Genomic DNA, 18,437 nt, shown 5'->3' on the forward strand with positions numbered 1-18,437 from the left:
GTTTGCCAAGTCTCAAAAAAATATGGCAAAGGTGAAAAGAGGCGATCTCCAATGGTTTAGCATTAATCACTTCGCGCCAATTTCCCAATGCCAAATGTGAACAGGTTTGACATATATGTCAATCCTTCCTCTCTTTTTGTCAAGTTAACAAAATTGCAAAGTCTAAATGTCAAACCGTTGGATAAGTGTTTTTAAGACTTTTTTACAAATACGTGAATGTAAAGCTTATTTACAAAACGGTTGGTATGCTCTGACCATTGAGAATGGCCACGACCAAGGTGGTGGTTTGGCTGTCAAGTCTGTGGCAAGTACTTGTATGTAGTCGTTCACTCCTACAGCAGCTTTCGACTGCCATGATTTGACATGTATCCAGGATTAATATAGCCCACATGAATATATATCCATTATCCTGCAGCGGAGTAATAATACTACGTACCTTCGCATTTGAAAATGAAACACCTCCCGTTACTATCCGGAAGGATGAAGGCTCTGTCCCTATCAAGCAGCTATGGTTCTATCCATTTTGTTTCCTCTCCCCCTAACGATTCTTGCTTGTTGGCCCGTGTGTCTCCGTAAACTTTTGCATTACCCTGTCGAGTGCTCTTTATGAGCCACCATCTTGAAGGAAATGCTACTCAAAACATCGAGGATCTTTGTGTCTCTAGCTCATGCTTTTTCTACGGAGCGGGCCGGGATGATTGCGAGAGAACAGGTTGCATCAGCTTGGATCACGTTCCTCTTGATGTCTCTGTTAGCTAGTGTTGCCTGGAGAGACTGGACATGAGATCGTCACAACCAGATTGATTTTCCCAAGGAGATGAGATATGTAGTTATCAGAGAACGTTTTTTCCCAGCCTCACAAAAAAAAAAACAAGATTGATAGTGGAGTTTGGAAACTCTAGGAGATACTCTAAGAGTCTGTTTGGAATCCACAGCTCAGAACGAGCCTACCTTGTAAAAGGATTAAACATGGGTTAATGAGAGATAATAGACTCTAACCACCAATTAGACTATGTTAGCGTGATCTATCGTTCCGAAGGAAGTGAGTTGTTTTCTTTTTGCCTATGTTTAGGCCTTGTTTAGATCCAAAAACTTTTTGAATTTTGACACTGTAGCATTTTCGTTTTTATTTGACAAACATTGTTTAATCATGGAGCAACTAGGCTTAAAAGATTTGTCTCATGATTTATAGGTAAACTGTGCAATTAGTTATCTTTTTTATATATATTTAATGTTCCATGCATATGCCGCAAGATTCGATGTGGATGGTGAATCTTGTAAAGTTTTGAGTTTTTAGGTGCATCTAAACAAGGCCTTAGCCTTCTAATAGTAATTGGTACAAAAAGTAGGAGCTAAATAAGCCCTATATGCAGCGAGTGGAGGCGTCAAGAAGATGATAGCCAATTATATGGCCGAGGGAAAAAGGTCCACCAATCATAGTCGCCAATTTGCATGGGACTTTTGACTTAATGGCCTCCAGGCTACAGCCATGCCAAGTTCCTTCTGCGGTGTGGTGCGGTGTGGGCCAGACTCAAACCTCTTTTCCAGGATGCAAAAACAAACGGATTAAGATCTTGTTTAGACGTAATATTTTTGTTTGCTTGTGGCAAATATTGTTCAATCATGGACTAACTAGAGTCAAAATATTCGTCTCGCGATTTCTAAACAAACTATGTAATTAGTTTTTGTTTCTGTCTATATTTAATGTTTCAGGTATGTACTGTAAAATTTGACGTAACGAGAAATCTTAAAAACTTTCTGGTTTTGGATGAACTAAACAAGGCCCAAGCAGCAAAGGCTCGTTGAAATGGTACGTACTTTGTTTGGAAATCGTTGCTTGGGAGCTGCATCCAATTATCACAGGGGAACATATACAGATCAGGAGGCGCCGTTTCCACTGATGCTCGCAGAGCCGCAGGCTGTGTGGCCTCTGGTTGGCGGCTGCTGCGCTCGAAAGGAGAGGCCGGATCGTGTGGCGACTTCGGGAGGCATGCTGCATGCCGCGCACGTGCTGCCGTACCATTCCACCTCGTCGCGCGCCGCCGTCTCCGCCCGAGCGAATCGTACGGCAGCGGGACCTTTACGCAGGTGCCTACACCTGCCCCGTCCGATGCGGCCTCAACGAGAGCCTGACCTCGCTCGCAAATACCCAGCAGATGCAGAGATTTCTTGGGTTTGTTTAGTTTCCACTAAAAACTAAAAACTTTTCAAGATTCTTCCTCTATCAAATCTTACGACACATGCATGAAACATTAAATATAGATAAAAACAAAAATTAATTGTACAATTTGTCTGTAAAATGAAAGACAATTTTTTTAAATCTAGTTACTTCATGATTGGACAATATTTATCAAATAAAAAACGAAAGTACTACAGTAACAAAATTCAAAAAAGTTTTCGCAACTAAACAAGGCCTTAGACCTTGGACCTGTTTAGTTCCAAAATTTTCTATAAAATAGACATTTTAGCATTTTTTATTTAATAAATATTGTTCAATCATAGATTGACTAGGCTCAAAAGATTCGTCTCGTAAATTATAGATAAACTATACAATTAGTTATTTCTTTTAAGCATATTTAGTGCTCCGTGTATATGCTGTACAATCTGAAAAATTTTGCAAAAACTTTTTGAGAACTAAACATGTAGGCCTTACTTCGCTAATTTTTTTGGCTAGTTACTATAGCACTTTTATTTGTATTTAATAATCATTGTCTAATCATAAACTAACTAGGCTTAAAAATTTATCTCATAAATAAAAAAACTATATAATTGGTTTTTTTCGTCTATATTTATTTCTTCATGCATACGTCTAAAGATTCAATGTGACAGGAATCTTGAAAATTTTTGAAAACTAAACTAGGCCTTAGTTCACAAAAAAATTAAGTTTAGCTATCATAGCACTTTTATTTGTATTTCATAATTATTATCCAACTATGGATTAATTAGGCTCAAAAGATTCGTCTTGCAAATTACAGAGAAACTGTATAATTAGTTATTTTTCTAATCTATATTTAATGCTCCATACATGTTCCGTAAGGCCAGTCTCAATGCACAGTTTCATGACACAGTTACCAAGACTATAAACTAGGTAACCGAGCCACAGGAGTTTCATGGGGATGAAACTCCTCTCTCATATGATGAAACTCCTTCATTTAATGATCCTGCCAAGTCAACAATTTTGCTTATGTGGCACTATATTTAATGTGCATAACACTCTTATGAAACATGCATTGACGAAGAATCTTGAATTCTTTTTACTAAACAAAGCGTTACTCTCAAGCGAATTCGTTGGAAAACAATACTGTGTATCTACTGTACTTGGAAAGGCGACGGGAATTGCACACGGCACCTCCAGTGACCTGCTATTTGGAAGAAGGATGTGGAGATGGAGCCCGAGTCGTCAATGGGACAAAAGTGGTAGTACTATGTGGTACTTTGAAAAGGCAACTGTTTGGCAACTTTTTCCATCCCTTTGGATTGAACCAATTATTAATAGAAAGTGAATTTCTCCATTCACAAGTGTACAAAAGAAACATGTTATCAATATCATAAATTTATGTAATGCTTTTATCAAATTCATTGTGATGGTGTTTCACATGGAAATATATTTGCAGCATATAGGTCCATGTGTTTCAAATTAAAGTTTATTTTAACTTTTGTCTTAAGTCATGTTTATGAAATATGGCCAATTTGTTAGTAAAAATGTATTAACATTTACAAATATGTTATAAAGACATATTCTAAGGATAGAGTTTAATAAAGATTTGCTTATAACTCCTTCTATAAACTTTGTCAAAGTCACAGCCGTTTGACTATAATCTAATAAAATCAGGAGATAGCATGTAGACTACTATGCCGGTAGCTCATTATATAAAGTTTTATCAAAGTTAGAAAATTTAGAGTCAATTATAATTTTAAATGAAGGAAGTAACATACAAGTTAGTTTTGAATCATATGGTAGAGTTAGTAAACTTTTCAATTCTTAATTGCTCCTTATGTTATAATATGAAGAAAACTATTTTCTCCTTTTAGGTCCTTAGGGTAGATTTATTGGAGCAACATGCATCTCTGTGTCAATTCCAACACTGTAATGGAGTAACAAAAATCAAGGTCCACAAATGTAATCTTTTTATTTCAAAATAGTAATTTCTACATAAGACATTTCATTTATTTGCGATTTCTAAAGCCTTGGGCCTTGTTTAGTTCCATTTTATTTTTTTGCAAAATGGACACTATAGCACTTTCGATTGTATTTGACAAATATTGTCCAATTATAGACTAACTAGGCTCAAAAGATTCGTCTCGCAAATTACAAATAAATTGTACAATTAGTTATTATTTTTACATATATTAAATACTTCATGCATATATACTGCAAGATTCGATGTGTCAAGGAATCTGAAATTTTTTTGTAAAATCTTTTGGGAACTAAACAATACCTTGGTTTATGACAGTGCTAACAGTTTTGATTTCCATTTGTTAAAGCGCCTTGACACATCAGTTTTGATGTGTCAAGGCGGTTTGACTACCAAAAGTCTTGATACAACAACACCGCTAAAGGTATATTTGGATCCAAAGGCTAATTACTAGATATCTAAAAACTAATTAGAATTGACTCTAGTGCATCTAAACAAGAGTGCTAATAGGTATGTTAAATTTTTTTGCTTAGTATTTAGCAGTTATTAATCAGCTAGTTAGTCAATTAAAATTAACTAGGTAAATTCCCCGCGCGTTGCTGTAGGATTTTCTTAAAAATAAATCATTATATACATAACATTAATATATGGTATTCATTATATTATGTGTGTGTGTGTGTATATATATATATATATATATATATATATATATATATATATATATATATATATATATATATATATATATATATATATATATATATATATATATATATATATATATATATATATATATATATATATATATATATATATATATATATATATATATATATATATATATATATATATATATATATATATATATATATATATATATATATATATATATATATATATATATATATATATATATATATATATGTGTGTGTGTGTGTGTGTGTGTGTGTATATGAATTTGACTTGCATATATTTTATTGTATTAGATCTAGTAAAAAGTTGCTAAGCTAATAGAAGAAAAACTAATATTTGGTTATAATATAGAGGAATTGGTGATGAAACAAATAGTGTATGTATACGACTTATATGTTAATAGATTAAAGATTTAAAGTATTTCGCATGATATAGATGACATGGTTATTTTTTTAATTAATATGAGATGACATGGACTTAGTGGGGAATGATGTGGACACTTTACATGAAGAGATAGAACATTTAGTGGGGAATGATGTGGACACCTTACATAAAGAGAGAATTCATCTAGTGGAATTTAGCTTTATAAGTGTATATGATTTGAGCTAATTTTTAGTCTAACCAATCATAATTAATTGGAGCTAATTTGTAGTCTCAACAAGTAATAATGCATGTCTATAAAAATGCACTCAACATTCAGGGGCCTTGTTGCTATAAAGTCAAACTGCAGGGTGCAACGCGAAAAGACAAGCACCCTCCAGGCCTCCACTCCACCTAGACTTTGCCCTTCCACGCACCTCCACTTCGTCCTCCTCCCTTCCCCAGTTCAGATCTGCTCCACTGCCACCTCCTCTCCCTCTCCCCAGCCGCCTCCCATGGCGTCTCCGAGCGGAAACCCTAACCCTAATCCCAACCCACCATTCGAGATCGGGAAGCTCTTCAGGCCACCGAACCCCATGCCCACCCCCACCCCCAACACCATCTTCCCCGGCGTCGCCGGAGGCCCGGCTGGCCCGCCGCCGCCGTCCGGTCCCTACTCCTACCCTCCGGTGACCCCGCCCTTCCACCGCGGACCCTACATCCACTACCCGCAGGACCCCCACGCCATGCCCCGCCCCGTTGTCTCCTTCCCCATGCCAAACCCAAACCTCAACCCCAACCCGAACGCTAACCCCAACGCCGCCGCCCCGGGCCCCAACCCCGGCGCGCGCCTCATGCAGCTACTCGGGAACTCCGGGCCGACCCAACTCGAGACCGCCGTCTCCATGCCCCCGCCCACGTCGGAGTTCGCGCAGCCGCAGCCGCTCCCAGCGATGCCATCCGCGCCGCCGGCCAGGATGCTGAGCAGCACCAGCAGCAAGGTGCCCAGGGGACGGTTACTTGGCACCGGGGAGCGAGCGGTGCACGATGTTGACTCGAGGCTGCCCGGGGAAGCGCAGCCACCGCAGCTGGAGGTAACACCGATTACCAAGTACACATCGGATCCGGGGCTCGTGCTGGGCAGACAAATAGCTGTGAACCGGACGTACATCGTGTATGGGCTCAAGCTCGGTAACATCCGTGTGCTGAACATCAACACCGCACTCCGCTCACTTCTCCGTGGCCACACACAGGTATGAGCATGCAGATCAAGAGATATATAGTCATTGGTTAGTATTGTGTATAAATGTTGAGACTAATGACCGTCCAGCATTTTCATCTCATGTACATGGTCCAACTGAGTTGAAAGTGGCATGGCCTTGTGGCGAAAACTTGAAGAGAAACCTATTTCCATGAGATAGTCACATAGTTTTTAATTGAGCATATTGATGCATATCTTTTTTTCTTGTGCCATGCTCATCTGCGTGTGCTGTATAGGGCTTCGTAATATAGATTGTTAGTTTTGTTTTGACCACTTTTTTGTTTGTTTCCAATATGAGATTAATAAGTTAACCATTTCGGACAGACTAACAGGGTGGCTTGATATGTTTTTCAGTCTGCTTGTGTGTTAGAATAAGGCTGAAATAGTATTGTATGTGAGCACACACACACAGTTGTTTTTAATCTAGTGAGCTGAGCTTGAAGAACATAGTTGTATATGTAGCCATTCTTTTCTCAGTGAGTTACTCGTGCACACAACTCATCCACATAAATCTCGGTTTATTAACACAGATGATGAGATGTGTGATACGTTGTGCAATTCTAAGCACTGACATAAAAAGTTAGTGATTTTGTATGTCAATTTTTGTTAGTTTTATTATATTGCCATGTGCTCCTTTTTTCCCTTGTGGATTCATTAATTTTACTCAGCATGTGACTGCATTTGTTTGATCTATCCTGTTGCCATTCTGTTTTTGTCGCAGAGGGTGACAGACATGGCTTTCTTTGCTGAGGATGTCCATCGTTTGGCAAGGTACTAATACAAAATGATGGGATGATCAGTTACCACTGCACTAACCAGTGATCTGTTTGCTGGCTATTATCTTGTTATCTTGTATTGCATTGGAATTTATCTTGTTGCTTCTAGTATATACATATTATTACTTCTGGTAGACTCTGGTCTCCACGTCCTAATTTGCTTCGATCTTCTGCAGCGCGAGCGTAGATGGGCGGATATATGTGTGGAGGATCGATGAAGGACCTGATGAAGAAAATAAACCACAAATTACTGGAAAGATTGAAATCGCCATCCAGGTTGTAGGTGAGGCTGAAGCTTACCATCCAAGGATATGTTGGCACTCGCATAAGCAAGTAAAGCCTTACACCACACCCCTCAATATTTTTTTTTGCACATCAACCTACAAAGTGAATTAAACCTTTATCCTGTAGGAGATTCTATTTGTTGGAATTGGGAACTGTGTCTTAAGAATAGACACAACTAAAGTGGGTAGAGGAAAAGACTTCACTGTGGAAGAACCTGTTAAATGTCATCTTGAAAAGCTTATTGATGGTGTTCGCTTAGTTGGTAAGCATGATGGTGATGTGACTGATTTGTCCATATCTCAATGGATGAGCACACGCCTGGCCTCTGGATCCAAGGATGGCACGGTTCGTACTAAACTTACTGCTTTTGTCATTGAATATTTTGCAAAACTGCATTCTTTTGATTTGAATGGTACCTTAAGCTTACTCAGAACTTATCACGTGAATAGTCAATTTGTTAAGTACTCTATCTGTTCTATAAGCTCAAATGTGAATATGTATCTCTGTGGTTCAATCTTATTAGACTCTAAACCCCTCTTTCATACAATTTTGGAATCTTCCAGACAGTAGCCGCTTAAACAGTAATGTCCTAAAATACATGTTTATATTGCAAAACTGTTGTATTGGAAGAAAGGATAAAAAAGTTTTATGCCTTAGCTGGCCATTTTTTTTGTGACACCTGTCCGTAGGTGTGTAGCCTTTGTTAAAAAATCTCCCATGCAGTGAGGCTTCTGGTAGCAATTCACTGGAAAACAGTACCAGCTGCTGGCTTAAAACCATTGACCAAGCTATCAACAGTTTTATGCCTTAGCTGGCCAGAAATTTGCATGCTAGGAACAATGTTATCTGGAGAAGTGCCATGCATTTCTACTGGCCCTTTTATGATGTATATTGTTTATCTTTGCAGGTTAAGATCTGGGATGATCGCAAACAAGTGCCATTATCAATTTTTAAGCCCCATGATGGTCAAGCTGTTTATTCAGTTGCTTTTCTTACAGCACCTGAACGACCAAATCATATAAATCTAATTACTGCGGTATGTAGTCTTATGTGTTTAAACTTCACCAATCTTTTATTATGTTCACATGTTCTTTTAAGCTTGTGATTTTCTTTTGCATCTGATTTTGATATTTTTTTCTGGCAAGCTATGGTCAGCCAAACTATCGATTCAGCAGCTTGAAACTCCTACTGCCAAATTATAAATGAGTGCCCCTGTACCACATTATTAATACAATGCATACTGCATCCCTCAACCAAAGATCAAGTCCTAGTTCTTGTTTCAGTTAAAATGTCTCATAGCAGTGTCATATTACATTTTGAAATAAAATTAAACCCTGAATGGGGTACTAGCTGGCTACAAATGCTATGAATTATGAACCTAAGATAGCCCAGAATTGGGTAATCTATGAAATGTTTTATAAATTGGATAAAATGTTTATCCATGGTGTTCCTTTTAGGAAAGAAATAACAATGTAGTTATGCCCTTAAATATTCCGTGAGAAAAAACCTTTTTGTTTTAATTAGATATCTTCACAATTGGTTTAACCTTTTGTTGATGGTGCAGGGTCCTCTGAATCGAGAAGTTAAAATTTGGGCTTCTACTAATGAAGATGGCTGGTTATTGCCAAGCGATTCTGAGACTTGGAAGTGTACTCAGACCTTGGAACTTGTTAGTTCTCTGGAACCTAGAGTCGAAGAGGCATTTTTCAACCAGGTTGCAGTGCTGCCTCAAGCAAGCCTGATTTTGCTTGCGAATGCTAAAAAGAACGCTATCTATGCCGTGCATGTTGAGTATGGCCCAGATCCTGCCTCTACTCGCTTAGACTATATAGCAGATTTCACAGTTGCAATGCCTATACTAAGCCTCACTGGAACACACGAAAGCCAACCAGATGGTGAACAAGTTGTTCAAGTCTATTGTGTTCAAACTATGGCCATTCAGCAATATGGTCTAGAGTTATCACTCTGTTCGCCTCCTACAGCTGATAGTACTGGGTTTGGAAGAGATCCTGCTATTTCCCGTGTTTACGAGGCGCCTCTGGAAATGGCAGGAACAGAGTCATCTACAGGAACTAGTTTCACAGACTCTTACTCTGTCAGTGTTTTGAGTAAACCAACTATTGACCAGTCTGCAGGTAATGCAGTTGCATTTTCTTATTTAATTCTTTCAGTTAAATTTCAGAAGTAGTTATTTCTTGTGATTTGTCTGCAGATGTTGATCTGAAACCATCAGCGCCACCGCTTGCATACTCAGAAGGTGATGGTTCCATGCCTCTTCCATCTGCACCTCTTGCACCAAAGATGGAGGTTCCTGGATCAGGACCAGCACCTGGAACTCGTGATATAGATCAATCAGCCTTTGACTATACAACAAATAGAAACAAGGAACGTGATGCTTTGAAAAGACAAGATACACCCATGCCCATTAGAAAAGATATCTTGGTAAAAGATGAGCCAAGAGATGGTCACAGTGATGTTCCAATGCTTCCAAATCCCCGTTTGATGTTTCAGGTTGGAGGGAATGCTACACACTTGGTTACTCCATCTGAAATTATATCGGGCACTCTCTCGTCTGCTGAAAACAATGATGTCTCCAAATCTGATGGAGGAAAAAGTCAAGATGTTTCCAGCAGAAGTTCCCGGGTTGCAGAAGTGGAACCAAAGCATATTGATGAGAGTAAACCAGATCAAAATGTAGGACTTGAAGCTGTCAAGGAAACTCAGATTGTTTGTGAGAATATGGAGAAAACTCAGAGTTCCTTGGAGCAAACTGTTGAAATGATCAGTGAGCGCTCAGTTACAACTGATAAGTACAGTGTGGAAGAATCACAGTCATCATCTGATCGACGGGCATCAGACCAGATTGGTGTTGCTGATGAAAATGTTCTGAAGAAGTTTGTGGAAATCCCTGAGAAAATTGATTACTCCTCTGCCTCCAGGGAGCAATCATCATCGTTTACGAAAGAGGAGAAAGTTTTGCACCCTCAAACATCTGGTCAGCCATCTCCTCCTGTGAGTGCTTTCAATTCAACTGAGTCACATGAGCCTTTGAGCTCCACATACCTACCTGCCAGCTCCTTCCCAGAAGCTGCTGCCACACAAGGGATGCTGCAACAGGTATGAACCTGCATTGCCCTGAGTGAAGCACAATACCACATACATTATTGGATTATCCATTTGTTACAATTTTATCTGTTTTATTTTTTACAGAATATTGCTAAACATTTTAGTGCAACATTGTTGCATTGGGCCTGCTCGCTGCAGCTTGCAGCTGTAGCAGTTGTCTTGTACATCTTTTTAGTTCACGAACTGCAGCAGCAGCTGCAGCGAACTTGCCCAATTTACTGCAATTTCATCTTTTAAGCAGGCAGTTTGCAGTGCCAATACCAAAAGTTAATCTTAGACCTTAAGTCAATCATTTTCTCTCCCTCTCCCTCTCCCCCTCTCTTTCCATATCCCTCCCTCTCTCTGTCTAAAAAAATCTAAGAAAAAAAAGACCACACGCAGATCGAGAAAATCTCTGAACCCCTGCCCCACCCATACATAGCAACACCGTAGCCCATGTGATTACGACCAAGCCCAGGTCCGGGCCTCAGACCTGTGCTTTGGTGTGGGATAGACGAGGGGATTTTTTTTTAACTCCAGCCTGAAATTTGCTCCCACGAGGAGTTGAGGACCTGAGGAGTGCTACTCAAGCCACCTAACCAATCTCTATCCTTGCTTTGGTACTGCTTGTAAGGAAATGTCACTAAGTGATAAATTGTACTAATGCTATATAAATACATGTTCATGTCGGTGTGGAAAATACATGTTCATCAGTTCATGTGAACAGTCTTTTACTAGAGCAACAACTTACTGGTAGTCATCATATAAATTCTAAAAATGACCAGGACATCCTGTACTCTTATTGTACAGTTTGAGTGCATTTTAGCTTGAGAAAGTACCTTATGACATCTTATTGACCTTATGTACTCCATCCAGAAAAGGATGCAATTCTAGCACAGTACCATGTTAAAGTATCTTAAGTTTTGACTGCCTATATATAAAAAAAACATAAATATTTGTTATATCAAATAAGTATAATTAGATTTTTTTGAGTTGTATTTTCATAGTATTCTTATTTGGTGTCCTGAACATTAATATTTTTACCGTATGTTTTGTACTTTATGCAATTTAATGGAAATTGCATCTAAAATTGCACTCTTTTGTTGACAGAGGTAGTACAAAACAAGCCACAAGTTTTTTTTTTCAAGTTTTCGTGCCCAGGTTCTAGAAGTAATCTTGAAAATTATTCTTAAAGTGGAGATGGTCAGGTTCCCTGGTTTAGCTTATTTTCATGAGTAGGGATAACCCTGTGCAAATCCAATTAGGCTCGAAATGAATGCAAAGTAGATAAATCTAGTTTCTCAATCCCCACCTTATTAGAGTTTTTTTCCTGTTCTTTTTTACCCTGGCCAAGTTTTTACTGACTGTCAACAACAGAAACAAGGTCTATTTACACCTGGCTGTTTTCATCTTGGTCCTGATGTCCTGCATTGAGAAAAAAAAGTTGATTACAGATTAATTAGATCATTGCAAAACTGAATTTCACTGAAAAAACTGCAGAATTTTGTTTTACTTTAATCCAGTTTCATTGTATTCTACTCCGTATGTACTAGTTTTGGGCGACAATATCCATAGGCTAATGCTGAATCCTCAGCTGGACTTGGGTCATTATGTTCAATATTACAACTTGATTCTTTTATTGTCAGCTTGCAAAACTAGCAAAGCGACTGTTTTCTTTTTAGGAAGAAAGATGAATTCTACTTATGTTTATGCTCAGTTAAATTTGACATGCTACACTTGGTTAGTGTTACCGTAGGACAGGACTGAAGAATTCCCAGTTAACTATATGGTTTTCTGTTTCAATAAATGTTACATTGTGATAGAACTTTATGAGTATCCAGGCTTCTTAATCATTATTTACTGTGCTTTTATGTATTACAGCTCATGGGGATGCAGAAGGACATGGAAAAACAGCTTAGTACTGTGGTTCCTGCATCCATCGCAAAGGAGGGCAAAAGACTTGAGACATCATTAGGGCGCACTGTAGAGAAATCGATCAAGGCTAATATTGATGCGTTTTGGGTTCGTCTCCAGGAGGAAAACACTAAGCGTGAAAAGGCTGATAGAGAGCGAATGCAGCAATTGGTTACTCTCATTACGAACTCAATAAATAAGGACTTGCCTTCTAATATGGAGAAGTCACTTAAGAAAGAAATTTCTTCACTTGGACCTATTGTTGCCCGCGCAATTACACCTATTATTGAGAAGTGCCTGACCTCTGCTGTTTATGATTCAGTTCAGGTTAGTAAATTCCTTCTGTGTTTATTATGCTTAATTTTATCATGCTTCCTCATTTGATTATTTGTTTTTAGAAAGGGGTGGGTGACAAGGTGTGCAATCAGCTGGAAAAGTCTATTACTGGAAAACTTGAAGCTACACTTGCCAGGCAAATCCAAATGCAGTTCCATACATCTGGAAAACAGGCTCTTCAGGTATGAATCTTCCTTTTATATAGATGTTGTAAAGCAGCAGATTATTCCGCATTTTACATGGCGTGCTTTATCTGTTTGCTAGGCATTAATATCTTTGCAGATTGCTTTAGATGTTCAGGAGATATGATATTTGTGCCTTTGTTTTAGCTATGCTATGTCTACTGATCGGCTTTAAATGGATGCATGCAGGATGCTTTGCGTACTAGCTTTGAATCATTGCTTGTTCCCGCGTTTGAGCAAACATGCAAGACAATGTTTGAGCAAATAGATGGTGCATTTCAAAAGGGAATGTCTGAGCACTCCATTGCTATTCAGCAGCAAGTTGAGGCTGCACATACTCCGTTAGCGCTAACTCTAAAAGTAAGTTGAGGACCTACTTTTGATATAATTCTATGCCAAATAATAGGAACATCAATTGATGGATACTCATTTCATTCCAGCCATCTGCTAAGAAATGACTTATGTATTTTGTTTTTTCTCGTACTCCCAGGAAACCATCAATTCTGCATCATCAATCACCCAGAGCTTTTCATCAGAGTTACTTGATGGCAATCGCAAGCTATTGGCACTTGTTACTTCTGGGAATGCCAAGGCACATAATACCAGTGCTCTGCAGCCCTTTAATGGTCCTATGGGTGGCCCCCAAGAGGTGGATGCAGACAATTTTTTCGTTTTCAATAACACTGCTGATCAGGATTTGTTTATTTCATCTCATTCTTGTGATATATCTGCTCCGTTTCATGTATTTAGTTTCATATCTGTTTTATGTCTATTGGTCTGTTAATGATAATTCTTATTATTTTGTGTTGAGTTAGAATATAAAGGATGAAATAACAAGCATGCATCTAAACATTTATCTACCTTTTGTGATAGGCTGAGGCTCCCTTAGATCCAATGAAAGAGCTGAGCAGACTGATATCTGAACGCAAGTTTGACGAAGCGTTTACAATGGCTCTTCAAAGGAGTGATGTTTCCATAGTATCGTGGCTGTGCTCCCAGGTATCTTCCTTCCACCAAAATGATCAGCTAAGATGGACCCTAGTTCCCCATATTATAACAACCTTGTTTTGGCCTTGTGATGCTTATACCCCCTTTACAGGTTGATTTGCGGGCATTATGTGCAATGACCCCAGTACCTCTTAACCAGGGGGTCCTTCTGGCCTTGTTGCAGCAGCTAGCAATTGACATTCACAATGAGACATCACGAAAGGTTCAATGGATGACAGATGTTGCCATGGCAATAAACCCGTCAGACCAGATGATCGCGGTGCATGTGCGACCTATCTTTGAGCAAGTCTACAACCAGTTGGCCCACCAGCGGACGCTCCCCACCACGACCGCATCAGATGGCACCAGCATCCGTGTGATCATGCATGTAATTAACTCGGTTCTGCTTAGCTACAAGTGATTGTAGCTATGCAACTGGGAAGTATGGCCTATTCTATCTTGTATAGAGAAATTTTGAATGTCAAAGGGAACCAACAACCCAGGAGGGTGATGGTGTGACATTGTGGCTGAGAATACTTTCAAGAGGGTGGAGGCTACCTCCTTGGTGTAAATTTGGCTTCTGTTAAAATTGGACTATTGTAGTAATTGAGCATCCTTGAATTCTCTAGGTCATTTTCATTTGTCATATCATCATTGGGTCTTGTATTTCCGTCATACCGTAATGGAAATGGGTCGAATATATCAGTGGGACCTTGTAGCTCGGACAGTTTGCAACCAATAGCAGCCGCTTGGTGGTGGTTGATCCACACAAATTTTTGAAGTCCAATATTGACACTGTTTCTGGTGGCAACTGCAAATCGAGTTTTTCTGATCGATTATTCGGCGACGGTTGATCTGGCATGTTCGGATGTTCCTAGTTATGTGATGTGGAATTGGAATCCAATGGGCCAGGATCACGAGACGCCTAAAGCGTGCTTCAGGGCTTCTATCAGGTGTTGGCTAAATATTTGGAACTTCGTTTTTTAATTTTGTCTGGAGGTGTTGCAAGGAAAACAGTTAGGGTGGGACGTCGGCACGTCGCTCGCACTCCACGAGAACTCATTTTTATGCTGCCCGAGGTCGCTTCTTCAAAATCAGTCTTATCCCATTATGCTATCCACAAATAGGTACATTTATGTACAGATAACAAAGATAAATTATACTTTAACAGATCAATGAACGGTAACCTATATATTTATGATCTAATCTAACTGAGAAGCGGAGGTCCCAGACTCACCACGCACGTATGGGCAGATTCAGTCTGGAACAGAGTAATGGTAATGGCTATGCTGTTTCCGTGGTTGGCATGGCGTCTAGTCTCAAGTCTCTCTGCTCGCAGCAGTATACTTCCTCGAGCTGGGACAGGGATTCAGTAACTTGCCTTGGGCAAGTCACAATGTAACTTACCTCCTACATTCATTCCTCCAACACTTTATTTAGTTCCTAATATTTTTTGTAAAATTTTAAATTTTTCAGAAATTCCACGTTACATCAAATCTTATGACACATGCATGAAGAATTAAATATAGATAAAAAATAATTATACATAAAAAATAACTAATTACATAATTTTGCGAGCCACTGAATCTTTTGAGTCTAGTTAGTCTACGATTGGACTTGTATTTTATTGTGCTTTGTTAAACTGCTATGTATATGTCCATCTGAATTATGGACCTAAATTATTGACTTTTTTTCTTTTTTTTTGAAACTATGAATTATGCTGCTATCTACTATCTATGTCCGAAAATACAACCAAGTCTCATGAGTTGAAGGGCTGGATCTGTTTTGAGCCACTGGATCTGATTTGGGCCTTGTTTAGTTCCAAAAAAAATTTACAAAATAGATAGTGTAGCATTTTCGTTTGTATTTGATAAATATTATCCGATCATAGATTAACTAGGCTCAAAAGATTCATCTCGCAAATTATAGACAAACTGTGTAATTAATTATTTTTTATCTATATTTAATGTTCCATACACGTGCTGTAAAATTTGATGTGACGGAAAATATCTGAATTTTTTTAATTTTATAAAAAAAATTTGAACTAAACAAGACTTTGGAAGAATGGATGAAGAAGGTAAGTTACGTCGTGACTTGCTCAAGGCAAGTTACTGAATCTCTGTCCCTCGAGCTGTATGCCCACGCTCGCCGGGGCTCCGCCCCCGCCCACTGCCGTTAATCGGCAGCCTCCACCTAGGCCTCGGCGACCAGCCACACCGCTCATGTCGCTCCGTCTGGGCGCGGTCACCACGGTGGTGATCTCCTCACCGGATGTTGCGCGCGAGCTCCTGCAGAAGCAGGACGCTGTCTTCGCCAATCGGTTTGTGCCGCATGCCGTCGGCGACCACACGCCAACAACTCCGTGCCCTGGTTGCCCGGACTCCGCGCACGCTGGCGCGCCCTCAGAAAGATCATGGCAACTGAGAGCGAGAGCGGTTCGCGCCGCGCCGCCTTGACGCGCTCCAGCACCTACGCCGCCAGAAGGTGTGGAGGAACTCGTGGGCCACGTCCGGACGCTGGCGCTGCAGGGAAGCGCGGTGGACGCCGGCCGCGTGGCGCGTTCGCCACGTCCCTGAATCTTGTCTCCCGCGGCACGATATTCTCCCTTGCGACCTCACCAACCTCGACGACACCACACCGGGTCGAAAGGATTCCACGAGGTGGTGACGGAGATCATGGAGGTCGCCGCAAGTCCCAATCTCTCGGATTTGTTCCCAACGCTAGCTTGGGCCGATCTGCAAGGATATCGCCGGAGATTGGCGAAGCTGTTTGCACGGCTGCACCAGGTGTTCGACGTGGAGATCGACCGGAGGTTGTGCGAGCGTGATGCCGGCGATCCCCCGGAAGAACGGCTTCCTCGACCTGTTGCTTGACACCACGACCTCCACAGCGTTGGGCCGCGACACGCTCCTGTCATTATTCACGGTAAGCAGAAAAAGCAATACATACATACAGTTTATTTATTTATGTATGTGTGCGCGTGCCAGTGTCACAATCAACGTGGATCAGAAAAAGCAATACATACATATAGTGTCCGTTTTTCATTAAGAGAAAAATAGTTAACAGTACAACCATGTGCGATCACATAAGTGAGGAGCCTTGATGACACAATGCACACCTTACCACATAACTGTTTTTGCTAATTTATTGTTAGAGAAAAACACTGTTGAATGTCTAGCAGATTCAGTAGATAAGTTCAAGCGAACAATTCAGCAGTGTATAGTTCTTGGGACAACGACCATATAGAGTACTGTATGCCGTTTTTCTCTTACTATATCCACTTAATTTAACAAACCAATATCTCTGGCGTCACTAACACTTTATGTTACATCTTTATTTTAGGATTTGAATGGGCATTAACGGAGTTGCTTAGAAACCCAGTCTCAATGGTTAAAACATGCAATGAGCTTCGAGCAGCCATTGGCTCGGCAAGAAACATTGAAGAATCTGAAATCGACCAGCTTCCCTACCTACAAGCTGTGATCAAAGAAACTTTTCGACGGCATCCTCAGGCCCACTGTTGTTACCGCGACGAGCTGAGGCTACCACAGAATGGGCGATGGGCCGAGACAAAGATATTTGGCAAGAGCCAGAAAAGTTTATGCCAGAAAGATTTTTGGAGAGCACTACTGATTTTAAAGGTGGAGACTTCGAACTCATACCATTTGGTGCAGGACGTCGGATCTGTTCTGGGACTCAGCCACCAAATACCGAAAACCGAAAACCGAACCGAATTTACCGAAACCGAAAAATTTGGTTCCCTGTTCGGTACCTAGTTCTCAGAAACCGAATTTACCGAGTTATATTCGGTTCTGTACCTCGGTAAACCGAAGTACCGAACTAGTATCGAATATGACTACTAGCAATATGTAATATTGTTGATGGGTCTATCATAGACAATTATGTTACATATTTGTGTTAATCTACTCCTATTATATTATGGCCTTATATATATATATATGATTTTGACATTGTTATTTCTATATGAATCACACTGATTTTTTATTAAAATTGGCTATTAAACTTGATGTTACATGTTGCTCTAATAAGTTCGGTTCTTTCGGTAAATACCGGAACCGAACCGAAAGAACCGATACCGAATTAGCTCGGTACCGAATTTTTTTAAGAAACCGATCGGTACCAGTTTTTTCAGGAACCGAATTTGTATGAGTACAGAGGAACCGAACCGATCGGTTCGGTATTGCCAAATGCCCTGGGTGACCTGGGACGCCACTGGCCAGCAGGATGGTGCATCTGGTTCTTGCATCATTGTTAAATCAGTTCAAATGGAGGATTCCGAACGAGGTCCAAAGGAATGGGATTGACATGGTTGAAAATTTTGGTGTCACTCTAAAAAAGGCAACGGCACTTTGTGCTATAGCTACACCAGTTTGAATGAGCA

At 39.9% G+C, this 18,437-nt stretch overlaps 1 protein-coding gene and 1 pseudogene across 1 annotated transcript; both read left to right on the plus strand.

The window, feature by feature from the left end:
* LOC8071761 (enhancer of mRNA-decapping protein 4) lies at positions 5,617 to 14,710 on the plus strand. The gene is made up of 13 exons (XM_002452589.2): positions 5,617 to 6,442; positions 7,172 to 7,221; positions 7,403 to 7,559; positions 7,638 to 7,856; positions 8,419 to 8,547; positions 9,076 to 9,646; positions 9,724 to 10,628; positions 12,498 to 12,857; positions 12,929 to 13,048; positions 13,238 to 13,408; positions 13,539 to 13,697; positions 13,922 to 14,047; positions 14,148 to 14,710. The coding sequence occupies exons 1-13, from the start codon at positions 5,705 to 5,707 to the stop codon at positions 14,454 to 14,456; spliced, it is 4,014 nt and encodes a 1,337-aa protein (XP_002452634.1). The 5' UTR covers positions 5,617 to 5,704; the 3' UTR covers positions 14,457 to 14,710.
* LOC110434840 lies at positions 14,949 to 18,430 on the plus strand (annotated as a pseudogene).

This window comes from Sorghum bicolor, chromosome 4 (genome assembly GCF_000003195.3).
Source record: "Sorghum bicolor cultivar BTx623 chromosome 4, Sorghum_bicolor_NCBIv3, whole genome shotgun sequence".
Taxonomy (NCBI): Eukaryota; Viridiplantae; Streptophyta; class Magnoliopsida; order Poales; family Poaceae; genus Sorghum; species Sorghum bicolor.

Excerpts from the sequence above, each read along its gene's own strand:
- LOC8071761 (XM_002452589.2), top strand. The coding sequence starts at position 5,705 with ATGGCGTCTCCGAGCGGAAACCCTAACCCTAATCCCAACCCACCATTC. Across the intron at positions 13,409-13,538 it reads CGTTAGCGCTAACTCTAAAA|GAAACCATCAATTCTGCATC; the intron begins GTAAGTTGAGGA and ends TCGTACTCCCAG. Across the intron at positions 14,048-14,147 it reads TATCGTGGCTGTGCTCCCAG|GTTGATTTGCGGGCATTATG; the intron begins GTATCTTCCTTC and ends CCCCCTTTACAG.